Genomic DNA, 27365 nt, shown 5'->3' with positions numbered 1-27365 from the left:
CCACCTTGAGCTCCTTGGTCCTGCTTGTGACATCCCCCTAGGGATGCTGTTGGCCAACGTGAGACCAGGAAGCTGGACTAGATGGGCCTGATCCCACAGAATTCTTCTTACATCCCTCAACTTCCATAGTGCTGAGCAAGACATATCCCTGGTCAGTTGTTCCATTACGTCACTTAGTTTATTAACGCCACTTTTTGAATACGCCTCTGAGCATCAGTTGCTGTGAAATGAGACCAAGGGAGGGCTAAGGCTAGAAGAAAAGGAAGAGGAAGAGGAAGAAAAAGAAGAAGAAGAAGAAGAAGAAGAAGAAGAAGAAGAAGAAGAAGAAGAAGAAGAAGAAGAAAAAGAAAAAGAACCACCACATGGTTTTTGTATGCTGCCCATCTGACTGGGTTGCTCAAATTATTATTATTATTATTATTATTATTATTATTATTATTATTATTATTATTATTATTATTATATTTATTTATACCCCGCCCATCTGGCTGAGTTTCCGCAGCCACTCTGGGCAGCTCCCAATCGGGTGTTAAAAACAATACAGCATTAAATATTAAAAACTTCCCTAAACAGCATGGCTTCCAACGTAATATACAAAACAACAATACCACAGAATATCACACATTAAAAGCGTCCTGATTCAGGGCTGCCTTCAGATGTCTATAGAAGGTGATATGATTATTTATCTCTTTGACATCTGACAGGAGGGTGTTCCAGGATCCGGCCCTCTTTCAGTGCATGTATGACCCCTGCCCCACCCCCTCAACAGAGTCTTGGGGCAGACCTATGAATGCATAGATTTAGTTTACCACCGATTGGATAGTAGAGAAACAACCACGAACAAGAAGCCCAAAGTCTGTGACATGCTGAATGCTCTTTGAACTTACAAGCTTATTTTCAAAAGATACTGGTTTTGAAAATAGACTTCTGTTAAACATTAACCTATAGCATGTGGTTTTGTGACCACAGAAAGAGAAGCAGGATGAATGGAGTGGCTCAGGAGTGGTGATTGCAGCTGAAACAGATACCAGAGGAGAACGTTGAAACTAATGAATGCAATCCATTTGGGCGCTGCAGTTTTGGATGGCGCTCCAGCCCTCTTCAGTCTTCTGTGTTAAATCAGCTGCATGAACAGAGAAAGGGGGGATGAGCGCACTAGCTCCCTCCTCCTCACAGGAGTGCCTCTATTCGTCTCCTCAAGCTGGAAGGTGACTGTCTGCAGTCTGAAATATCAGGGTTGTACCTCATGCAGGACCCTCCATGGGTGCCTCAGAGTCCCCACCTCAGCTGAATGCCCTCCAGCTCATGGAAGTGTAGGGTGCAGAGCTAGCATACTTATCCTTGCTCTTTGTATGTTGATTGAACACAGAAGATCAACTCATGAGTAGGACTTCCCTAACTGAAGCACTACAGGCACTTTGGGGGACAAGGAGAACTGGAACTGCTACAGGTGCCGCATAATATCCATTCCACACCTGTAAGAAATCAATATTTTAATGTGGTGGCACCCACACTCTGGAATTCCCTGCCTATTGACATCAGGCATGTGCCTTCACCGTACCATTTTCGGTGCTTGCTAAAAAAAAATTAAGACAAGCCTATACAGACGTTAAAAAGTTGGCATATGTTTTAATCTGATTTTTAGCTTATTTTTCCATCTTTTTGGGGATGTTTTAGATAGCTGTTTTTAACTTCTTTTACTGATAATTTCATTGTTTTATTCTTTTTGTAATGTACTCCGAAGATTCGAGTGTTATACAGATTTTATGAAATAAACAAAAATAAACAAATTTCTCCAAATGTCCCCTTCCACAACCATCTGAATATCCCAGTCTTCTAATAATGGAATTTGCAGTTAAACTCCTTCAAATCAGAGCACGGCTGACATTTCTGAAGAACGCTGCCTCTTAGAGACAAAACTTCACCTTCCCCTCCACTCCCCCTGTCCGATTCGATAAGTTGCCCGCCAGATTGCTCATTTCATAAGTTGACAGTTCCTTTTGCTCTCTGTAAATAATATCTCTGTGTTCCGATCTCAGGAATTTTCTCTCCCCTTTATCCCGAGGATCAATTGTTTAGAGCAGAGTTGGTGTCTTCTTTCATTTTCCTACCTTGAAGCTGCAGGAAGTTGTTTAAAAGAAGCCAAGGAAATGTATAAACCAGCTAGAACTTTAAACAGATGGGTTTTTTCTATATATGTAAAAAAAAACTTTTAACCACAAATAAATCCTATACATGTAGTGCTCTGTAGTGAGAGTATGTGACGTTAACCTATGAGAGTGCTGGAGGTGAAATAGTTAAACAGGTTACCCAATCAGAACCCAAGGGGTGGAGTCAGAGGGACTATAAAACCAGCTCTGGGAGGGGCGAAGGGAGGAGTTCGTTGGGAGTTGGGTGGTTGGTTGCAGTGGGAGTGAATTGGGATAGAGTCTGTGGGGAGGTTGAGTTAGTGTAGCGAAATCAGCTGAGTCAGGAACAGTTAGGAGCTAGGAAGACAAATATAAATCTGAGGGGTGGTTTAGTGAGTGAGAGCAGGTAGCGGATATTATGGGTCTGAGTAGGCACCCCATGATTGTAATTGACTGAGACAGTTTATGAAACCACTTCAATAAATAAACAGTAGTTTATGTTCCAATTTAACCCTGACTGGACTCAGTATTGTACCAGGTAGGGCCTGGGTGGTGGCAGCGAGAAATAAAGTAGTGGCACAGGGATCAATAGACAGTGAAACATCTGGGGACCCTGTGTGATCGCCACAGAGGGCATCAACTGAACCGATCCTGAAACCAAACAGAAGGGCTTGCTGCATCAGGCCAACGGCCTAGCTAGTCCAGCATCTCTCAGAGTAGCCCACAAGCAGGAAGTGAGTGCAATTACACTCTCCCCTCATGTAGTTTCCAGTTACTGGCGTTCAGGCACTGATAGCCTTATCCTCCACGTGTCTAATCCTCTTTCAAAGTCATCAAAGTTGGCATCTATCGCCGCCTCTTGTGGGAGGGAGTTCCACAGTTTAACTTCCCACGATGTGAATAATTATTTTCTGTTCTCTGCCCTGAACCATCCAGCACTCTGTTGAATAGGGTGTCCTTGAGTTCTAGTGGAGGAGGACAAAAATGACTCTTTATCCATTTATTTTAATTTAATTTGTTTTTCGCCTGAGGCAACTCAAAGCAACAGCTAAATGAACAACAACAACCCTCCGCATAAGTACATTAAAACCAAAGGTGGCAGGGAATCTTTCACCATTCCATGCATTAGTTTTATAGGCTTCTGTCGCATTCTCTATTACTTGCCTTTTCTATAAACTAAAAAGACCCAAAGGCTGAAAACTTTCTTCATAAGGGATTAGCTTCTGACAATCTGGGGCATCTACAGTACATCTCCTATGGGCATCAGAGATATTTTGATGTCCCTAGGAACCACAGTAGGCCCGAAACGACTTGAGTCCATCAAATATGTGTTTGCCACACCCACCTAATCTTCTCTATCCACAATTCTAAGGAAATATTGATTTTTTTCCGTAGGTTTCCGAGCTAAAACATGTTTCCGTAGGTTTCTAAGCTTGTGCGCAATTGTTGACACCTGCTAGCTGACACCATGCATAACCCACCTTTCCTCCAAAGATCTCAAGGGAACATACACAGTCCCTTCCATCCCATTTAATGGTCCTCACAACAACTTTGTGTGGCAGGTTAGGCTTGAAAGACCGCGATTGGCTCAAAGTGAGCTTCATGGTTGAATGGGGATTTGAACCTGGAGCTCCCAAATCCTGGCCCAGCTCTCTAACCACTACACTGCACCACACCATACCAAATTTTGACTACCGTTTAATCCTGCCATCTCTTACATTATGCCACAGTGGGAAAGGGGTGTGATACAGTGTTGCAGAGAGCCTATGGGTTATGTCCAATGCCAAGCCTACTCAGAGTAGACCCATTGGAATCCATTGACATGACTAACTTAGGTTCAGATCAGAAGAATCTTTATTTCCGTCAGCCACTAGCCATAGCAATAAAACTTAAACTATACCAAAATACATTTTGGAGATTTATGTCAATAATCAAGTAATAGATCTTATTCTAATAGCCCCTACTAAATTTTTTGCAGTTTTTACTGTCACCTGATTATCTTGATCTGCTAGAAGAAAGGACACAGTAGCAATGGTTGAGCGACCAGGCATGGACAATAACAGAGGGGTAAAAAAAACACCCTCCTCAAATCTTTATAAAGAGTGCAAGCCAGAAGCACATGAGCCACTGACTCAATACCGCCATCTCCACATGGACATAACCGTTTTTCCAGCGGAATCTTTTGAAATCGACCCTGAAGTACAGCCGAAGGCAGAAAATTCAATCTTGTGTAAGTGAAAGCGCGTCTGTATTTTGGAATTGTTAAATTTTGCAAATAGGGTGCCAGCGTGTCAAAATGACTAGGTGGAAAATAATCATACCACAAATAACTTTTGTGGTGAAAGCATTTGGTTGGCAATTTTAGTCCAAGCGCTAAGTGTGTAACTTAGGTTCATTAGTATACTTCACTGCAGAACTTCATTGGCTACAAGCCCCACTATACATTTCCAGCGTTCCCTGGGCAGAGGGATCAATTCTTAAACCTTTCTGTGAATTGTAGCTCTGTTAGGGGAATAGAAGTGTCCCATTAAAGACAGCAAAGACAATTTTATTGATTTCCTGCCTGTATTCCATCATTTAACCCCAGGCAGCATGCATATGATATGGTTCCAGCTGGCCACCCATCCAGGCACTGACCTGGCCCAAACCTGCTTAGCTTCAGCCTAAGGTACCTTCAGACCAAATCCACAGCTCTGAAGCAAATCAGTTATAAGGATCAAAGATCCAAAAACAAAAGAGAGCAGGGGAGAGAGAGAGAGAGAGAGAGAGAGAGAGAGAGAGAGAGAGAGAGATTAAATCATAGCAGTGGTGAAAAAACAAGTCCATCCATTTCATTTCTTTTTATTACAAAAATAAACAATTTAAGAAACAAAGTACAAAAGATTCTGAATGTACAAACTAGAAAACAGTATGACATTTGTCACTTTTAAACATTTTCTTGCTTGCTTTCACTGAAAGCATATTTTTAGACACACTCTGCCTTTATATATATATATAAAAAATTGCTATTTCTATTGCATTTATTAAGGCTGGGGTTCATTTGCTGTCAAAGCTTATTTGTTCTTAAAGACAGGAAAGCAGCAGCCCCTTCAGAATGCAAAAGATCCAGTAGCAGAAATGTATTTTTTGTCACAACTACTGAAAAATTGTGCTCTTTTTGAATAGCGGCTCAGTCCCAATGTGACATACGGGAATCAGATGCAAAGTTTTTCTTCAGGTGTTCTTCTGAACACGTATATTTCCAGCATGAGTTATCTACATGGCTTCCTAGAGGGCAAGGATAGGGAGCCTGTGGACCTCCAGCTATGACTGGACTCCAACTCCCACCCACAGACTACCTTGGAAGCTGAACTCTCGCATCTGGAGGAGTACAGGTTTCCCATCCCTATGATAGAGTGATCCTATCGTATCTGTTGGAGAAACCAGCAATCCAGAACATCTTCCAGAGTCAGAGCTGGCCTGGGGAATTTTGCTGCCTATCACAGAGTACAAGGTGGCATTCTACATACAGAAGCAGACATGGCCGGCAGCTGAATCTTACTTCAACTGGGTGATGCAGTAGTGCCTTCGCTGCACCTGAGGTAGCAGGTCTGATGAGGATCAGGCCGTGTGGCGGCAAAGTGGAATGGCTGGGGAGGCTCAGGAGGCTGCAGATTCTGTGCCACCTGAGGCATCTGTCTCACTGGGCCAAACAGTAGAGCTGGTCCTGATCGAGTCCCCAAGAAAGCCCATTATTTCAGCCTGAGTATCCAAGCCTTTTAAATTCACCCAACGCAAACTATCTGCGTTAGCCCAATGTAACGAAATATCACACGAACCTAGATGATACTACTCATTGGTTTTGAGATAAGCAAACAAAACTGCGACAGGCTTTCAAATTAAGACAGCTGCTGATCAGCTTACCCGAAAACCAGTTCCTGGGTTTTGCCTCTTTGTACTCCACTATCCTGTTCTGTTGGGATTAAGCCAAGAGTGTTGTGAAGATAAGGACAGGTTTGATTGTCAATGGCTCCCATTAAGTGATATGGGATAATGCAAGCAGGATGCATTTTGTCAAAAACTGATTGAGGCAGGGGCAATATCTCCCTCCCTTTATACAGCAATAAGGGGTAGGGTTGGCTCCTAACCTCAGTGCTGTCTTACACACTTCTACTTTATCCAAGAGCATGGCTCCCATTCACTTGTATGGGAAAAGTAAATAGCCACAGTTAGGACTGGGGCACCATTTGGTGCACTGATAGACAGGTGCAATGTGTCCGTTTGATTAATTACAGGCACACGCATTGGGTCTCTGTAGCAAGCGGCTCTTTTTTCCTCCCTCCATCACAATGATGGGCATCTTGTTAGTTTATTTTAAACTGGAAAATAGCTATTTTTTTGACTCTGTAGATAATCTGACTGCAACATTTAGTCAACTAGCCAATTAGATTTCCATTCCCTCCTACATGAGAGGATTGTTTTCCCTAAAACAATGCCTGCTGCAACATGCACATGTATCATCTTTTTAAAAAGTTGTCCTCTTTTTGAACTATTGCATTTTTCCCCTCTTAGGCAAATAATGCAGATTTATAGCCATTTAAGCTGACTTAACGCAAGCTTTCTGTGTGTGGGGGGGGGGGAGAATGTGTGACAACTTTAACAGATGCTATAGCGTTCCATCACACAAGGACAACCATAATTTTTGGTCTTGCATATTTGGTTCAATGAACAGAAGTACTGATTGTCTCCCAGGAGGTTTCATCATCAGCTTTGGAACTCAATGAGGCTTTTAATAACAACGCTGCAGTGATTGTACTTCCCTGTATAAATATCTGAACTGGAGGTTCCAAACTCCCTGTGAAAATGAACAAGAATTTCCAACCAAAGCCTATGCAAACCCTATACATAGTGAGAAAAGCACACTAAAGGTGGCTGCTCCTTTTTAGCAACCTACAGATAGCCACACAGTGTATCACATTTTGGATTTCATTCTGCTTCTTCCAAGTCACATCTTAAAAATGTCATCCTATTGCACATTCGTCCTGGTCATGTTGGTCTCTTCTTTTTAAGGTTTGATTTCACGCTCTGCAGATTAGAAGGAGTGATATAGTGCAATTCCCTCCCCATCCTCAGTTTCTTTGCGTACAACAGCAGTCTCTACATTGGCGTGTTGACTGCAGTCATATTTTACTAGCTTGCAACTAGGGCTGCAATCCTATGCATGCCAACTGGAGAGTAAGCCTTGCTGAACTTCATAGGAGATACTTCTGAGTAAATTTGCACAGAATTGGACTTGTAGGTCAGGCTAGCTTTCAGTTGACCACTTTCACGTAGGTCGTCTTGTCATGATCAGATACAATGGAAGTGGATCCCATCTTGAAGTAGACCAGCTGACGACCTAGGCAGAAAACAAAGAACGGTGATTTTTAAAAAAAACAACAACACTGCAGCTTTTTCAGATTAGGAAGTGATGGGAGTCAAGGAGGCTGCAGAGAACATGTTCATTGCCCATGGCCACTTTGCAACAGTAAGATGAGCTCAAAACTCTGCACCCACTGCAATTCTGAAGTGCCCTGAGAATGAGGCAGAAAAATGGAAGCACATTTTGCAGAGGGTGAAAACTTACAAAGAACTGGATGAGAGATTTCAGAACAGCACTCCAAATACAGTGGTACCTTGGGTTACATACGCTTCAGGTTACAGACTCCGCTAACCCAGAAATAGTGCTTCAGGTTAAGAACTTTGCTTCAGGATGAGAACAGAAATCGTGCTCCGGCGGTGCGGCAGCAGCGGGAGGCCCCATTAGCTAAAGTGGTGCTTCAGGTTAAGAACAGTTTCAGGTTAAGTACAGACCTCCGGAACAAATTAAGTACTTAACGTGAGGTACCACTGTAATACTAAATACTAATGTTGAAATTTTAGGTGTCATGTTCAAATGGGTATAAATATCACACTATGCACGTTTCCAGCACTGTGTATAATTTAGGGTGCAATCTTGAAACCCTCTTACTTAGAGATAAGCACCATCGAGTTCAATGATAGTTACTTCCAAGTAGCAATGCATAGAAGCTCCCTATAAACCTCAACAGTGCAAACCTGCATGTTTTTAATTGGGTTTAACTCCTCGAAAGTTCCTCTCCTAGGCAGGAAAGAGGCTTTTTTAATGTTAATATTAAATAAGTAAGACTACCAGAAATACGCATGACCTCTAAAGTATATCCCCACAAAGATCCCAGAGTTCATTTGAGGCTTCCCTTTGAGTAAAGTAGCATTTGTTCGCATCTGCCAATGTCTAGATGGGAGGGCAGAATGCTCTGCTTGTCAAAGGAAGATCCTGCTCACATTTCATCCAGCTGGAAGCGGTCATCCAGCACACACACTAATCTCTATGGCACTCGTGACGACCGATAAAGGCAAGGTGCTGGAATGCATTTTGCAGGATTGCTTCTGCAGCTGCTCGACTGTTTTCTACCTTCTGCCTAAACTTAATACAATTTCTACCCGCCTCTCAAGTGCTTCCATCAGCAACATAATGTTGTGCTCTGGACACTGCCAAGAGAGATTTTGTTATGCTCAACAGCTATATGGAACTCCTGGGAACCGAAATGTGATCAAAAGCCAGGAACATAGGTGGCCGTGCAAATGGGCCCCCATGAACACAGTTAGAAACATTCCATAAACTTTTGGAATACTGAAGAGTTCAGGGAAAATAAAAAGTTGCTCAGTGAAACTGGCACCTTCTAGGTCAGGGGTCCCTGCGCTGTGCTGCACTGATTTAGCGCAGCGCAGGGGGGACTCGCTGAGCGGGCAGATCTGTTCAGGGGCTTGGGTGCCAGTAAAACGGTCTTCGTGGGCCAGATCCAGCCCATGGGCCACACGTTGCCGACCCCTGTTCTAGGTGGACGAGACCCACCCCCTTGCTTTCACCATTTTTCTAGGGAAAATAAAAGAAGGAAAGGCACTCTCCATGCAGCAGTGTTAGAGGCTGCTGTGACATCAGCAGCAAACAGACCAATTGCTTTCCTCTTATTTTGCATGTTTGAGCTCTGAAAGGAGAACAGGGCCCTGATGCCCCTTTCAAGCCAATCCCATTCCTTAGTGGCCATCTTGCTAGGAGGGGATGATAGTAACTCCAGTCCACCAGCATTTGTTACCTGTCCACGTTGTCTGATTGGTGAGCACAAAAGCTTTGCACTGGGAATGACTCTCGCAAACCTCCATGGCCTCACTAACGTCAAACACAGATAGGAGACATTCCTTGTGATGGTAGGAGGGCCAGCACCTGTAATTCTCATTGACGATAGTGGCTTCAGGCACCTTTCTGTAATCTGTAGGGGGAAAGAAATGCAAATATTCCACATGTGCTTTATTTAAGGAAAGTGGGTCCTCTCCAACACCATCTTAGAAAATGTGACTGGCCCTCTTCTCGGTTTCTGAAATATATTGCTGGTGTGTGTGTGTTAATCACACACAAAATATCTGCCAAAGGGAATATTTTGCTATGCTTGTTTCGGGTGGAGAAGAAAAAAGAAAAAAGTTTGCCAAGAAACTCCATCTGCCCCTAAAATTCTGTCCCTCGTCTCCTTCCTGCGTACTGCAAGCCTTTCATTTCGTCGAGCTCTTTATAGAGAGAATGTTCTACTGAGCAAACAACATCCACTTGAATGAACAGGCGACTCAGCCATCATTTGCTCTGAACAGGGGGCTGAATTGTCCGGGCAAGACCTGATCAGGCGCCTCGGCCCTCCTTCTGAGTCAGGAGAGCGTGGCTGTTTTTCTCTGCTTTTGTGAAGAAAAGACAGGTTTTTAATTAAGCAAACTTTTTTATTTCTTCCTGGGAGGAATACAAAAGGGCAGTTTGCTTGATGGGCCCCCAAGATAAAGGCATGGGGCGGGTTGGGGGGGAAGGAATGACATGGGGTTGTTCGGGGCTTGCCCAGCACTGCGGCATTGCCTGTGGATTAGCTGCCCCAATTGGCTGCCGTTCAGTCTCCCTCCTCTGAGCGCCTTTCTCTGTCTTGCTCCCTGTTCAAGGCTCTAGGCCGTTTCCCAGCTGCCTGCAGTCTCCGGTTTATGAATGCATCAGGCAAATCAAACTAATCATTTATAAACATTTCTACTTAGCCGATGGACTCACAAATCACCCTTTCGTTTTTTTGAAAAACCACGCGCTTCTAATTGTACCCATTAAACAAACTGTAAGCTGAATTTCTAGTTCCACGGCCTCGTGTTTTGTTGGAGTCATTTCAGTTCAAGAAGAGGGGGTTGTTTTGTTTTTTTGCCCGCAGCTATGTAATTTCAGCCTGTTGATATTTTGGAACGGGCTTTGTTAAGGATGCTTCCAACTCAACAGTCACAGAGTTAACTTTTGGCTGCGATTATACACGGGCTTACCTGAGAGGAGGCCTCACGTCCTGGGGACTGCGCACAATCTAACAGACAACAGATTGGTTTATATGAAAATTGCTCCCCACGCCATTAAGCATGCATTCCACACACCATCTCCTTGGAAAGTATGTGAAATATTTAGTAAACACACGTTGGTTTCACACAGCCCTTGGCTTCTCCTCCTCTGACAACGAGGAAGCAAAATGCAAAACCACATTCAGGAAGTAGACTCCTGCATTCTCGACAGAGCTTGGGTTCTGAAACAGAATTAAAATTCTGCACAGACGGATCTTACCGCCTGTATTAGGTTGCAACCCTATACCCATGTATCTGAGAGTGAACCTCAATGAAAATCTGCAGGACTTACTTCTGAGCAGACCTACTGCAGGCTGTCCATATTTAGGACAGTCACAAACTTTGCATGCCACTTGTGGGAGAGAGACATGAAGCTATGCAGGGTGCTAACAGACACCAGGTACTGCCCACTAAACTTATCATCTGAATCCTAAGGCATGGGAATTTGCTTTTGAAGCCCCCCATCCTGGGGGAAAAATATGGTGGAGAAAGCCAAGAGTTTCATGCTGCCAGGAACCACTTTTAAAAGCAAAATCCAGACAAAAATGGGTACCACAGAGGTTCTCAAAATAACTTGCCTTCTTAATTCTGGACCTAAACCCTGATATTTGACACCTTTCCTGGGTGCTAACCAGAAGGATAAAATCCCAAACCTTGGGATCAACTCCCAGGACCCACAAAACCCAACTAATCCTCTGTATTAGTTGCACTGCAGGGGGTTGGACTAAATGACCCTCAGGTCCCTTCTATGTATGCCGGAAAGACGACAAGAGACCCTTAAGGGGATTTAGGCAGAACAGCAAGAGCACTGAATCTGCAATTCAGAATGAGAACGATTGGTAACCTGAGTCTAGGGTTAAACTAGTGCACTGACATCTCACTGTTCCTTCCCCCAAGCCTCCTGGTCCTTTTTAAGCAGCTCTGGCTCAAAGCCTCAAGAGTGTAAGCTGAGCGCTGTTTTCCAGCTCATCTGACATGCAGCCCCACCTCACTCCTCACCCACTGAAGCTCCAGGTTGCAGCTCAAAGCCAAAAGGAGAAAGCTGTCATGCTAAAGCAACTCCTGTTGAACCCCAGGGAGCTGCTTGGGGGCCAGCCTTCATAGAATCATAGCATTGTAAGGTCGGAAGGGGCCACAAGGACATAGCTGCCAACGTTTCCCTTTTTTTAAGGGAAATTCCCTTATTCCAAATAGGATTCCTCTCAAGAAAAGGGAAAAGATGACAGCTATGCACAAGGATCATCTGGTTCAACCTGCTGCATCTTCTGGTCTGGCATTCTGGTGCGAGTCAGGCAGGTCACACCAGAGTACTGGACCAAAAAAGGGTCAGAAGCCAGGATTGGCTTCTGTAATTCCTGCTTAAAATGGGGCAGTTGAATGGTATGGCATTGCTGTGGGTTGGACGAGATTGGGTTGGGAGCTGGGACGCTGTGGGTTAAACCACAGAGCCTAGGACTTGCAGATCAGAAGGTCGGCGGTTCGAATCCCCGCGACGGGGTGAGCTCCCGTTGCTCGGCCCCTGCTCCTGCCAACCTAGCAGTTTGAAAGCACATCAAATGCAAGCAGATAAATAGGCACCGCTCTGGCGGAAAGGTAAACGGTGTTTCCGTGCGCTGCTCTGGTTCACCAGAAGCGACTTAGTCATGCTGGCCACATGACCCGAAAGCTGTATGCCGGCTCCCTCGGCCAATAAAGCAAGATGAGTGCCACAACCCCAGAGTTGGCCACAACTGGACCTAATGGTCAGGGGTCCCTTTACCTTTACCCCTTGGGGGACGTTCTGACCCTACCATTCTCTGATTCTATACAGTATCTGACCAATTCGTTATTATCAAATAAGCAACGCCTGCATAGCTTGTTCTTTTTGCTGCCATTAATTCTGGCTTTCACCCTACTGCTCTGCCTGCTCGGAAATGTCATTACCAGAGATAGACTAACGGTCACTCTTCTCCCACCCCCAGCCCCTGTGAGTTCCGTGGTCTAAATAAAGCTCTTGTAATATTACCTAATGTGTTCTGTTCCTGCGAAAAGGTTCAGGCAAATAAAGTAAATCTTTCCACTCCTGGCAGCTTGCAGAGGTATGCGGCACAGACCCATCTGTCAAATTCCTAGAGCCCGGAAGCCACAGAGGTCTCCAAAGGTCTCCGGGCTCTGGACTAATATAAATACTATGTCATAACATATTTAGTAAATGGCAACGCAGGCTGCACACAAATGTGCAGAGAAGAGGGGGACTAGTTGGGTCCTGAGATGAGATGAGAAATAATTTCTGGTCTCGTTCTAATGAGAACCACCCAACTCATTCCCACTTCCCAAAAACTATACGTGGACTGAAAAATGCAACTACCCGTTGAAATTCACGCTTCTCCTGAATTTTGCATTGCAGCTCCCCAAACGAAAAACGAGTCCAGAAATGTGTGTATTAGGATTAATGTGCATGAAAATGCTATGATATTTTTTGCAGACTTCTTTTTTTTTTAATAGCAGCAATGCATGTGGAAAATTACAACTGGAAAAATGAGAAATGGGGGTGGGGGGTGAGGACTGAATCTGACAGATTCATCCATCCCTACTGAGATGAGGAAGTTGCTGAACAGGAGGGGAAAGGTAGAAAGCTGCCATCTGAGAAAGAGAAAGGTTTGAGAAGCACCACAGGAGGACAACTGGAAGGGGGCCCTCTATGAGGACACAGGGCCTCTGTTTGGAACAGTTTTTGGCAGATTCTCAAGACTGGCACGGAACTTGGAATAGCCACTGATTTTCAACAGTTGTTATTCTTCTTCTGTCTGCATGCTAGTTTAAAAGCGAGGCCTGTGGGGGGAATGAAATGTGGTGCTCCTCCTCCAGGAAGGAGACAGTGCCCCACACAGAGCGAGATGAGTATCAGCTGACCTTGTGAACACAGAGAACATCACCCGTAAACTGGAAGAGGCAAATGCTGTCAATGTCCAAAAACTATCTGCAGCAGGAGTGAGGAAGCCGAAATGTGGCCCTCAAGATCTTTCTATCTGGCCCTCAGGACTCTCATAGGCCATGGCCTTTCCCTGCAGGCTGCACCCCACACCAGTCCTGCTCTGCATGCTTTTTGGCTGCTTTGACCTGGCTGAAGGGTGCCGTAAACTTATGAAGTCTGTCTTTCAACTCTGATAATGCCCATTGCTTGCCTCGATGGAGGGTGGCTGGGATTAAGTTCATTGACAAATGTAAAAAGGTCCCATCCATTGTTCTGATACCTTTTGCCTCTGGCCAGGATGCAATATGGCCCCACGGCTGAAACAGGTTCTCCAACCCTATAGTCACACAGGAAGTTGTCTCATACCAAACCAGACAATTGGTTCCAGGGGATGAACTGAAGTCCCATGAGGCCACCACTTTGCTGAAGCTAAACAGGGCTAGGTCTGGACTGATTCAGAACCATAGGTGAATCACCTTGGGTTCCAGGATGGAAGGAGAGCCCAGATAAATGAAATGGAATATGTAAAATAGATCAGTATTATCTACAAGGAGTCGTGGCAGGTCTCCAAGGTTTCAGCCTCACCAGATGCCAGGGTTTGAACTGGGGAAATTTTGTACACAAAGCATGCGCCATCACTGAACTGTGACCCTTCCCCTTTAAATCACTGGTATTCACCAGTGATTTTTTGGACTTTTACCTATATAGTCGTACCTTGGATCTCAAATGCCTCGGCTCCCAAACAAATCGGCTCCTGAACGATCAAAACCCGGAGGTGAGTGTTCCGGTTTTTGAATGATTTTTGGAAGCTGAATATCTGATTTGACGGCAGGATGCTCCTGCAGCCAGTCGGAAGCCGTGCCTTGATTTTTGACCGGTTCCAAGAGTCGAACGGACTCCTGGAATGCATTCTGATTGAGAACCAACTGTACCTATTCAATTCAAAATCCTAAATTTGCAGTTTGAACTGAAGAGCAATTACTAATTTTTAAAATTAGCTTTGTGGATAGCAACATCCCTAGTTGCTTAAGGCAAAAAGCAGGTACGTCCAAGTGAGTACGCAAAACTCTAGTTTATTAACGAACAAGTTAAAAACCACAGGTCTCAACAGCAATCCTTAGGGGACTTCACTTTCTATTTCCCTGTTGTGATATGACAGGAACTATCTGCACTTTCTGGAAAACTACTGATGACATTTTTGTTCCAGCACTTTTTCTCAACTGGATTAATGGGTCTCTCGAGTATGGGTGCCTATTTTGAATCTTGCACTGTTTTATTCTAAATATATTTGCAGTTGTTTTTTTATTGTACTGTCCATTTTTCCCTGCTCTCCGCTTCCTGTTTCTTAATCAGTTCCTGGTCCTAACAAGACCTCTCCTCTTATTCCATGACTGCTAAGCTGACTTGCGGGACTTTCTCAAAAGCTTTTTGAAAAGCTACTTTCAAATATCACAGAGGTGAGATAAGTCTCCATCACAGTGTCATCCAACAAAATCAAGCTCAGTAGCACTGCTCTGGAATATCCTGTCCCTCACTGAAGTGGGGGACCACAACAGCCTTAAGAATCTGTGAGGTACCTGCTCATTGTTGCTTCAGCAACTTTCTAAGTTGGGCCTGTATCATTCCCCACTAGAATGATGTGCCAAAGCCCACCCACTGAGTTCATGGCTGAACGAAGGTCTGAAGTCAGGTTAAAGTCCAGTACTCTGTCAAATGGACCACACCGGCTGACAATTGGCAGAACACCCGGTGGAGGAAAAGAACGCAACATTATTTGTCCTCTGTTTTGCTTTGCTTTGCCTTGCCAGAGAGGAACAGAAGAAGCGAGTGGAGAGCAGGCCAGCCAATGGAAGAAACACACACACACACCCAAAACGCACTATGCAGGCTGGAAGACAAGGCCCAGGGGATCCATAAACCCGTCAGCACGTGCTAGAAGCCTTGACGCACAGCACAGATGGATGCAAACTATTAGACAAAGAGAAAGAGATGCTGGCTGTAATGGCTTCTTAAGAATTAGGCCCATTTGAAACAAGAGCTTTATGACGAACTCATAAATATCACTAGAAACCTATGGCAAGTGTGCCTCTCAGGCCTTGGAGGACTATACTATAGTCGCATGGGTATTTAAAGTATACAGAAAAATTGAACAGGGATCCTTTGTGTGGGGTTTGTACATGCAATTAAAGGAGATAAGTAGGTTCAGACTGGACCACCAAAGGACTAAATTGGGCCGCTCTTCACAATCCACACTTCCTGCTCCGACCTGGCTGTTGCCATAGCGACAGGTGCCACGGCACATGGACTCTGGGCGGTGGAATATGTGGTCTTCCTGTCTGTGGTTTCATCTAAATCCAGCAATGTGAGTGGGCATTTGGGGAGGGGGTATGTATAAACTCTACTACAGGAGTTACAGACCTTCCAAGTGTCCCTATTTTCCCACGTACGGTCAGCGTGTTTTTACATGAGTAGAATGTGTCCTTTTATTTAAAATGCATCTCTGGGTTATTTGTGGGGCATAGGAATTCGTTCTTTTTTTCTTTTTCAATATATAGTCCAGCACCCCACAAGGTCTGAGGGACAGTGGACAGTCCCCTGCTGAAAAAGTTTGCTGACTCCTGGTTTGCTCTCCTCCAAGGAGACCCACCTGGCTTCACCCTTGTCAGCATTCTGGCACCAGCAAAAAAATTATTTTCTTTTCACAGGCCTTTGGGCAAGACCAATGATTTGGTATTGCATTGTTAAATCTGTTTTAAATATGTTTAGTGATTTCAACATTATATTTTTACTTGGTTCTAAATTGCTTCAGGACTTTATTAGTGGGAAGCAATACATAAATTTAATAAACCTACACCATATTTTCTTCTTCTACTACTACTATTATTTCACACACACACACCCCAAAAAAAAAAAAAACTCCTGGTAATAGGATGCCATTTGGTGACACAGGCCTTATTTCTATTCAATGTACTCAGAACTAAATTTAGGAATTCCACCACAATCACCCCACTTAGAAAGGTTTGGTTCAAGCCAGGATTGTTTTGTCTCGCCAAAACTTGAAACCTGCTTAAATGGTGTCCATGGAATTTGAAGGCTCCTTGTAGCAACTCACATCATAAAAAGGTCAAAGTTCTGCTCAATTTCCAGACTAATGGCGTTAAAAACCTATAAATAACCTGCCTAATACTATAACAGTGGCAATAAATTCACACATTCAGCTACACACACACAGAGAGAGAGAGAGTGTTTGGCATGGCATGGGTTAAAGCTACCACTATAATGTCACATTATAGAGATTACAATGTACTCATCATACTAATCCCAAACTCTTATTTCTGCTTAAAACTATTATTGTAAAGTTCACAAGACAGTCAATGAAGTGAGGGTACTCTCGCAGTGCCAAAATCTGCCCTCCAATTTCTCGATAGTTTCCATTTTCTTAGCTAGCAGACCCTCCAAGTGTTCCTATTTTCCTGGGTCAGTCCTGGATTTGCAGAAGTCGTCCTGGGTTTTGATTGGATCCCGGAATGTCCCGCTTTTCCTTAGGGCATCCCTATTTTCATCAGAGAAATGTTGGAGGGTATGGAGTTATGGGACCCCCGAGACAAGGAGACAAGTAACTATACAACCTTTAGAAGACATCTAAAGGCAGCCCTGTAAAGGGAAGTTTTTTTTCAATGTTTAACATTTTATTATGTTTTTCAATATGCTTGAAGCCACCAAGAGTGGCTGGGGCAACCCAGTCAGATGTATAAATAAATAACAAATTATTGTTGTGTTGTTAAATAGGACTCCCTATTTCCATCGGAGAAATGTTGGAGGGTGTGAGCTAGTTCTCAGGACAAATTAAGAGTTTTGAACTTATTGGTGGGGGGTGGGGATAGCAGCAGTGAGATACCTGAAGGTGCGTCTCCACCCCCATCTTTCTGCCCGGACGCTGAGGTCCAGCACCGAGGGCCTTCTGGTGGTTCCCTCATTGCGAGAAGCAAAGCTACAGGGAACCAGGCAGAGGGCCTTCTCGGTAGTGGCACCTGCCCTGTGGAACTACCTGACATTTAGAAGACATCTGAAGGCTGTCCTGTTCAGGGAAGTTTTTAATGTCTGACATTTTAATGTATTTTTAATCTTTGTTGGAAGCCGCCCAGAGTGGCTGGGGAAACCCAGCCAGATGGGCAGGGTACAAATAAAAAGTTGTTGTTGTTGTTGTTGTTGTTGTTGTTGTTGTTGTTGTTGTTGTTGTTGTTATATTTTTCTTCTTCCACCATTGGTTCCAGCCACATCCTCCACTGTCATGTGGCCTCCAACAGATTAGTCTCAAGAGACTGAGCCCCCCCCCCCCGTAGAAAAAACAGTTTCCCCCCCCACACACACACCTGGAGGCAGAGACACCTTTCTCATCATCTGCTTTTAACTGGTATTGCTGGGGGCTGGACTTAGTGCCTTTTGCAAGCCCTGCTGCACCCCATCACGGTGCAACAGTCTCTCTCCCTTCTTACTGGTAAACCAAAAGCCACCTTGGCTCTCTGCGCTCAGACAGGCATGCCAGCCTCTCCCCAGACTCGGGTTGCAAGCATACGCTCTGGGACGACAATTTAATATAAATTAGGGAAAACAGGTTGCGGTTTCGTCTTTTTAGCTTGCTCGAGTCACCCTCCACCTGAATTTAATCAGTCCTAATGGCCATTTATTTCAGCCGCAGCAGCCCAATTGGGTGTGTGTGTGTGTATGTGTGTTTTACTACCAACTGTAGCTACCAGTTGGAAAGCTGCCCAGTCTCCTTTTCTATTTATCACCTGCCAATATGCCCTGGTCCAGGGACACAGCTGCAGCAACGGGGAGCCTTGACAAAGAAATCGCTTTACTCTCCCTGCCGCCACCCATCTGTTGTAATGGCAAATTAAATACCAAAGGCAGGGTCCAAAGAGAGAAGTGGAAGTGATTAGAACTTATTTGCAAATTGGCACAGCATTATAGCTAGGGGAGCCGCTGAGGCGGTGCCAATATGGAGGGCAAGGATTTGCATAGAAGTTACATATGCTAACCGATAGGCCTAAATACAAATTCATAAATCATGTAACTAGAAATACAATGCATCTCAGCATAATGGAAAGGATTGTGACCAGGTGGCCTGCTCAGTTTGCTGGCAAGGTGTGGATGGGCAACTTCAAGGTCCTCCCAGCTCTCCTTTCTTACGAATTCCATCTTCAAGGTGGACTTGCACCAAACAGCCCTTCAAACAGTGGCTGCCTCAAAACAGAGGACTGCCCTCTTTCTGTGAACCAGGACACGCGGCCATCCTATTTACAGCTCCTAGCTTCCTCTGGAGCAGCAGTTCTCAACCTGTGGGTCCCCCAGATGTTGTTGGACTACAACTCCCATCATCCCTAGCTAGCAAGGCCAGAGCTCAGGGATGATGGGAGTTGTAGTCCAACAACATCTGGGGACCCACAGGTTGAGAACCGATGCTCTGGAGTCAAGAGTAAAAAGACTTTTAAAACAGCATCTGTAGCAGTGAGAGCGTTACAGAGGGAAGAGGTAATCGACGAAAACCTCTCTCCTCCTTTTCCTGTTACAGGATGCCACTATGAGAGTCATTTTCAACCAGTGTCCTGTGGCACCCTGGGGTGCCTTGAATGCTGGTCAGGGGTGCTGCGGGAAACACTGGCCTCTGTGCCTCTTTCCCCTTCCCTTTGTCCTCTGATGTCCTCTCATGCTTCTGCCTGCCAAAGGCTTGCGCAACTATTTATTGCAGCAGGCCTGGCTATAAGGAAGGCACCTCTCTTGGGGGACCCAGCTCAGAGATCAGGGACGGCAACAGCAACTGACCAGAGGACTCCCAAGGAGATAGAAGAGAAGAGGAGTATGAGGGAACACTCCCTGAGGGAGGGTGTTCGAAAAAGGGTGAGGGGCTACCGGCTCTGCAGGCAAGGGGTGACATAACTGGGCTCCTGAGGCCCACAGGGGTGCTGCAGAGAGAATGCAGTTGATCAAGGGAGCCGTGGACTCAAAAAGGTTGAAAACCTCTGCTCTATGAGATCCAAAGAACATGAGCCTGCTGGATAGTCCCTGATCCTGTTCTCACAGTCACCACCCAGTTGGCTATGAGAATCCTGCAAGCATGACCAGGATGCAACGTCAGTCACAAACAGAAAAGTTTCCCAAATGCTTGGAAGTATGTCTTCAGATACTCAGTGGCGTAGCGTGGGTTGTCAGCACCCGGGGCAAGGCAAGTAATTTGCACCCCCAAACCCGTGGATTTGCGCCCCCTAACCCGTGGATTTGCACCCCCTAACCCCCAGATGTTGCACCCGGTGTGGCCGGCCCCCCCTGCACCCCCCACACTACGCCACTGCAGATACTGCCCATTAATATCAGGGAGATGAATTTTCCAAATGGAAGCAGTATTGGCATAGCCATTTTCTAAATAAATATACATAAAAGCTACTCAGAAGCCATTTTACTCCTGTTGATACTGTCAAGAGTAAATATGGGAATAAGCAAATTAAAGAACTGGAACCCTTGTTTCTAAAAATTGGAATATTTGTTTCTAGTTGTTGTGCCACCTATAAATATATTCAAAGGCAGGTAGTTTATATTTTGATCCACTAGCCCTCCCTGTTTACAGTCTTTTTTGTTTTGTTTTGTTTTGTTTTGTTTTGTTTTGTTTTGTTTTGTTTTGTTTTGTTTCAGGGTTTATTGCAACCTGCATTTAAAAAACACCTGTAGAAGTATTCTTGAATTCAGCATCATTTTAAATAGCCCAGCATCCAGATAACAAACTTCAATAATGGGGTGATTTACGATTAGGGAAAACACACATGACTATTAATGTCCCGTTCCCCTCCCCCCCCCCCGCAACACACACACACACACACACACATGCTTTGTTTCTGTGTCACTAAAGTGCAGTCCAAAGTAGAATATAATTTACGGCACTATAAAAAGTTTTACAACCAAAGCACAGTGAAAGCTTAAGACCCAAGTCCTTCTGTAACATGACCAAGATTTATCTTGTTAACGTTTATTTATGGGAAAGCTCAGATTGACAAGAACTTTCATGAAGTTGCTTTTCCACTGACACTTTCCCTTACTAACTGGGCATGGGAAAAGGCTTTGGGAAACAGTTCAGGCTCAATCGCGAGGCTATTCTAAACATTTTTACCTATACATTGATAAAGAACCTTCAGTCCAGCAGCAGCAGAGGGGATTCGAGTGTTGAACAGGAAAGGCAGATTTGCTGCTGTCACTGAAATAGATGGGATAGCCTACATGATACCAGGTAGGAGTCTGGACCAGGGATGAAATGTGCAGATAATTAAAAACTATTGTGATTTAAAGCCCAGCCTCTTCTGGCAGTTTAGAGAGAACTATTGTAATGGTTTCTAAACAAAATGGATCTCAGCCAATGCCAAAGCAGAGGTAGTTGGATGCTAACAAGTTGCTGTTACATGAGCTCCCGAGAAATAAAAACTAAGTCTGAATAGATGTTACTCCAGCTGAATGTCAGCATAGCTTTGCTCCATCTTAGCAGGCCAACGCACTGTTTCTGTTAGGGTGTTCTGCAGAACCTTGTACTATTCTAATGGTGCTGTTAAAACTGGATTCAGCAGACACCCCAGAATAATTCCCAGCATCCTGGCACTCTCCCAACAAAGGATGGATTGTGCAGCTGAAATGCAATTGGGCTGTGTTGACACTGTCACTCAGCAAAGTGCATGATGGAAAACGGCAAAATGTGAAAAGTTAAAGGAGCACCTGTACCAACCTTTCCTGCCAGTTTCTTACTGAGATGTTGACCCTGGAGCTGTCCACAATGGCAAGCCTCATCTCCTCCCTAAGTAATTATGGAACCGAATGGAAACCCAGTCAAGAAGTCTGGACTTTTGCTTTTAGCCTAAGGGGTGGTTTCAACCCAACAACCAGGATTGGAACTACTCCCACAACTGTCCCCTCACTGAAATTTCTACTTTGTTCATCCCTCTGGTCCTTAGCCATACACAAAACCTACCCACAGGGTGGTTGGGAGATCATCTGGCTACCTGGATGCTACTTGATAATACTTCTATAGTTCTGCTACCCATATGATAGCCAAGAGACCTCAAGCCAGGATAAAAAGACACAGACAGATTGATGCTCAATCACCGTTAGGAGTCTGACACCCCAAATTCAATGACACCAACCCCACCCCTGAGCTGTCAGTGAGCTACCAGAAGGTGTACTAGAAGAAGCAAATATCACCAGTGTCGAAACAATGATTCTTCAACATCAACTTCGTTGGACCGGTCATGTTGTTTGGATGCCTGATTATTGTCTTCCAGAACAACTACAGTGGTGCCCCGCAAGACGAATGCCTCGCAAGACGGAAAACTCACTAGACGAAAGAGTTTTCCGTTTTGGAGGTGCTTCGCAAAATGAATTTCCTATGGGCTTGCTTCGCAAGACGACAATGTCTTGCGAGTTCCTGCTGGGTTTTTTTCCTCCCCCCCCCTTTTTCTAAGCCGCTAAGCCGCTTATCAGCTGATCCGATCAGCAGATAAGCCGCTAAAAGCTGCTAAAAGCCGCTAATAGCGCTAATCCGCTAATCCGTCAATGGGCTTGCTTCGCAAGACGAAAAAACCGCTAGACGAAGAGAATCACAGAACGGATTCTTTTCATCTTGCAAGGCACCACTGTACTCTATTCCGAACTTAAAAATGGAAAGCGTAATGCTGGTGGTCAACAAAAGAGGTTTAAAGACTCTCTCAAGGCAAATCTTAAAAAATGTGGTATAAACACAGACAGCTGGTAAACACTGGCCTGCGAGCGCTCCAACTGGAGAAGAGCCTTTACCAAAGGTGTCATGGACTTTGAAGACACTCAAACTCAGGACAAAAGGGAGAAACGAGCTAAGCGGATCAACTCCTACCTGGAAACCTATGTCCCCACTGTGAAAGGACGTGTGGATCCAGAATTGGTCTCCACAGTCACTTATGAACTCACTGTTAAGACTGTGTTCATGGAAGACAATCTTACTTGGCTACGAGTGATCGCCAAAGAAGAAGAAGACCAAAACGTGGCACTGCTTTGAATTCTCACCCTCCATCAAGATCCATGTGGGACTGCAACAAAACAACCAGGCAGCATGCAGCAATCCTGAGTCAAGACTAATTTGCTGGCCCCCAGGTAGTGATACTTTACCTGACCGGGGTGTCCGTGTAGAATTCTTGAGGTACACACCACTCTTGTATAAATGCAAAACTCTTTCAAGCTGAGCAGCCGTCTCGTCTATTCCCCACTGAAGTTCTCCTATAACAAGGGAAACAGCTTAGAGACAGAAAGAAACCTGGTGTACAGCAACAGCTAGGGGAGCTTTAGACAGGCGAGGTGTAGCTTCCTTGTGGAGGCTAATAGAGGGCAAAATGACAGAATTCAGGAGCAATAGATGGGGTAGCAAGGGAGAACCAATGAAACTATTATTAATCACACTTCTGTCTTTCTCCAAGGAGCAGCAAATGGGGGGGCCCTGGCAGACTCTTCCTATGTTCTTAACTTTCACATTCCCCCCACTGCATTCCAGTTGCTGGGGGATGATAGACCTATCTACAGTCATACCTCAGGTTACAGCCGCTTCAGGTCGCGTTTTTTTGGGTTATGCACCCACTGAAACCCAGAAGTACCGGAACGGGTTACTTCTGGGTTTCGGCGGTAGCGCATGCGCAGATGTGCCGCTGCAGGTTGCGAACGCTGCGGGTTGTGAATGTGCATCCCTCACGGGTCACATTCACAACCCGAGCGTCCACTGTACAGTGGTACCTCTGGTTACGAACTTAATTCATTCCGGAGGTCCGTTCTTAACCTGAAACCATTCTTAACCTGAGGTACCACTTTAGCTAATGGGGCCTCCTGCTGCCGCCGCACGATTTCTGTTCTCATTCTGAGGTAAAGTTCTTAGCCCGAGGTACTACTTCCGGGTTAGCGGAGTCTGTAACCCGAAGTGTTTGTAACCTGAGGTGTTTGTAACCCGAGGTACCACTGTATTGCCTTCAAATCCTGCATCCAGACTTCTTGAACACAGGAACAACTCTGATGGATCAGGCCAGTGGCCAACCAGATGTCCATGGCCACAAAGCGGGATCTGAGCACCACAGTGCTCTCCCCATCCTGTCATTTCCAGCAACTGGTATTCAGAAGCATTAATGCCTCCAACCAAGGAGAGCACAGCCATCATGGTTCATAGCCACTCATGATAGCCTTATCCTCCACAAAGGCGTCTAATCCTCTTTTAAAGTCTTCCAGGTTGGTAGCCATCACTGTGCTTCCTGTAGGAGCAAGATCCATTTTCTCTGTCCTGGATCTTCTAGCGATCAGCTTCATAGGATGCCCATGAGTTCTGGTGTTCTGACAGAGGAAGGGCGTCGGATTGGCCACAGCGGGATGCAGAATGCTGGAGAGAAGGGAAACTTTCAGTTTAATCCAATGGAGATCATGACACGTTTCTTACCTGTAGCATTGACAATCGCATCGAGCAACGGTCTCAGGGATGAAGGGGCACTGTGCGGCAGAAGATAAGTAAAGAAAAACCTACAAAGAAGGGAAAGTTGTTAGTTTTGCGAGTTTAGTAACCGCAGGACATCATAAATGAATAATAAAATTCCAGTAATTTACTAGTCTCTGAGCTATGCAGGAAATAGAACCATATTCTATAATTAAATATAGAGCTGGGGCTATATTCACACAGCTGCTGGGGGAAGCATAGACAGAGCTGCTTTGGAGAAGGCCACCTTGTAACTAACTACCTGTAAATACTTTATTAATGTAGAGATTTGAAGTAAAAACACACACACACCATGAAGCTGATCTATTTGTAAAGCTGTCTACCTCTGCTTGGACAAGGCTTTTTATTTATTTAAGGACTGTAAATTCAAAACGTCTTTTACGTGTCCAATCCCAAAAAGCAACCAGCCAGATTGACATCAAACCACTAATATTTTCCAGTGCTTCCCAGCAAAAGTATTGGACATATGACACAATTTATGTAAGGCGCAGAATTCAGTCGACAGAATTTGGTTTATAATTCCAATTCACATTGTTAGAATTTGAGTTACAATGCCTCAGAATAGTTGTTTTTTCCCCCTTCTCTCTTTTTTAAATGAGCCTATTTTCATTAGTGGCTCTGCATAATTTGCTACACAAAGGCTCTAAAGTCAGGCAATAACTCTATTGTCAAAATGTCACTAAGTAGCAATTAAACTTTTTTGAGTTGTCCAGAACTTTTCTGGAGGCTTGATGTTAATCAAACTTGTGGGTTGAATAGGAAAAGTTGAGCAAGATTTGTAAGCTGAAAGTCTGGAGCTTATAATAGTCTCAAGATGGGGTGCAAGTAATGTTAAGCAGAATCAACTAGACTCCAAAAGAAGAATGGATACAAAAACTTTTGGAATATACAGAAATGGCAAAACTTACCAGAAAACTAAAAATTTTAAACCACAATGGCATGATTTATCAAGGGATATGAAATTTGAATTTCTTCTGCCAATCCCATACTACCATTGCAGTCTATCAAGTCTCTTTTTCAGAGTGACTTTTAACAAGATGGACAGTATAAACAGACCCATGAGACATAAATTATTAGGTCATGGGCAGACTGGTAACATAAATAGGACTTTCAATGGATGCTGCCCTGTCCTTACGCCTGTCCTAAAAAGTAATAAATAACATTTTCTCTGCATGCATAGATCCTGCTGTCAGTCATATAAAAAAGTCGCTCACACCTGGGGGAGAAAATAAAAACACTTGCTGCATGTGTGTTAAATGAAGTCATAGGAAAGAATTAATATAAGATTCGTTGGTTTGCAGATAGAATACGGAGCAGGGTTAAAGTTAAAAGTCCTTCTCAGCTCTGATGAGTGGTTTTGTATGAGCCACACTATAAAGAGTTGCTTTATTTTATAGGGTTCCCAGGCAGTCTCCCACCGAAGGGACTGACAGACCTAGACATGCTTAGCTTCAGTAGAATGCTACATCGCATGCCTTCAAACCATGCCTTGAGAACAAGAAGACACATGGGGAGTAAACATAGAATCCTGATCACCAAATGAACCATAGAGAGTCAAGGCCAAACTACACTTTGCACTGCTCACACTTTAAAACAAAATGCTTTAAAAAAAATATTTTCAAGAAAAATCAGCTGCTGGGCTCATGTCCAGAACATGGACCCAATTGCTCACTGCTGAAAATCACCCAGTTGCTACTCCCCGCCCCTGCAAAATGTACAGTTTGTGGCAAACTTCACCTTCAGAAGCAAAAAGCTAAGGGGGGATTTTTTTCAGCAAGAATCTGTTGCTGTTCCCTACTTCGAGTTGGGAGTATGTTGCAGTATGTTGGGAGTATGTTGCCCTGCAGCTGATTTTTCTTCAAAACAAACATCTTGAGCGTGTTTTTGGAGAAAGTGTGAGTAATGTAACACTTTAAATTTAGCATTTATTTGGCCTTCAGAGCCAGACTATGTTTGCTGCGTGTCTTTAAAGACATCCCTTCCAAATGTGGTCCTTCTGGATAATCAAGTAGAAAATAACTCATGAGGAAGTTTCACCCACTATCCTAATTTCATGCAGCCCACCAGACACTGTAGGCCTCTCCAGGCCACTGTTTTTTCAGGGTCTCATTCTCTTTTGTGTTTTGTGTGAGCAGAGGCAGAGTTTCATGGGAAATAAGGGAGAGCTTGTCACTGTGCGTGTGACATCACGTGTGTCGGGAGGAGGCCACAAGGCCCACCATTACTGCGACCGGGCCCTCAAGAGTCGGGGGAGCTCAGTCTGCATCCTTTGGACAGTTGAGCTGTCATCAGCCCCACAGAGTTGGTGCCTATGTGTGTAAGAAAGTAGGTGAGAAAGTGGGGAGACCGAAAAGGGAATATGACTGCTCCATAGTGAGTCAGATAGTGAGCCCAGGGTGCAACATTACCCTGGAGACGGATGAAGCTGAAACGGACAGGATGGTGGAAGGTGGCACAGAGGGTGAGAGATGAGATAGCACAGAAAAAGAGAGGATGCACTAGGCAGTCCTGCCCACTTTGGGATCTGGTGTTGCTCACTGTCAGCATGCAGGCCCTAAGGCAAGAGTGGGGAACCTTGGTCCTCCAGGTGTTGCTCAGCTACAGCTCCCATCAACCCTAACAATCAATGGGCAGGGATGATGGGAGTTGTTATTCAGCAACACCTGGAGGGCCACATAGGGAATGTAGCCTATGGTAGGGTTCCCCACTCCTGAAACCATCTCTAATATTCAGAAGGGCTCTGGAGGTGGATCCCAACACTCCCAAGGAAATGTGAACCTCAACAGGGGGGAACCAAATGTTTCCCACTCCTGACAGCCCATAGCCATTCATTTCCAGCTGCTTCAATACCTGTAGGCATTGTAAAGATTCCTCTTCTCATTCATACTTTGGCATTTGCCCTCAAGAGAACAAGGCAGGCTGAAGTTTCTTGCCGGGAACTCCATGAAACAGTCCCTGCTGCTCGTGCAGGAGGCCTCCTCGATGCTGGCGTCATCCAGATCCGTCACCTTGAGCTCTCCGTCCACAATCACAAACTGCCGGGGTCGGAAATCCAAGAGAGTCACGGAGCCAAGGGGAGAGTGGGCCAGATAATGCAGAAGCTGAACTAAGCTGAAGCAGATCTGAAACAACAAGAGCCACGTTGTCACGCCTGGCTTCCCTAACAAGGCCGTCCTAGAAGGATCTGTTTATTGTTGCAGAGCATGAAAAAGAAAGACAACAGCCCTTTCATCATTAGAAACAGATTGGGTGGTTACAAGAGCCAAGCGCACACACAAGAGGATTTCTCCATCATTTCCCCTGGTCT

General features: G+C 44.8%; 1 protein-coding gene across 1 annotated transcript in view; it reads right to left on the bottom strand.

The window, feature by feature from the left end:
- Positions 1-5305: 5305 nt before the first annotated feature.
- The window catches only part of PKDCC (protein kinase domain containing, cytoplasmic), a 43154-nt gene continuing 21094 nt past the window's right edge, over positions 5306-27365 (bottom strand). The window contains exons 3-7 of the mRNA XM_081186018.1: positions 26909-27180; positions 24005-24084; positions 22702-22809; positions 9263-9436; positions 5306-7506 (exon numbers count right to left, since the gene is read on the bottom strand). Of these exons, the coding sequence (XP_081042144.1) occupies positions 7421-7506; positions 9263-9436; positions 22702-22809; positions 24005-24084; positions 26909-27180 (720 nt within the window). The 3' untranslated portion in view covers positions 5306-7420. The remainder of the gene's footprint in view (positions 7507-9262; positions 9437-22701; positions 22810-24004; positions 24085-26908; positions 27181-27365) is intronic.

This window comes from Podarcis bocagei (assembly GCF_964188305.1).
Source record: "Podarcis bocagei genome assembly, chromosome: 3".
Lineage (NCBI taxonomy): Eukaryota > Metazoa > Chordata > Lepidosauria > Squamata > Lacertidae > Podarcis > Podarcis bocagei.
The sequence above is the reverse complement of the archived record's forward strand: the minus strand, read 5'-3'. Positions and strand labels throughout refer to the sequence as shown.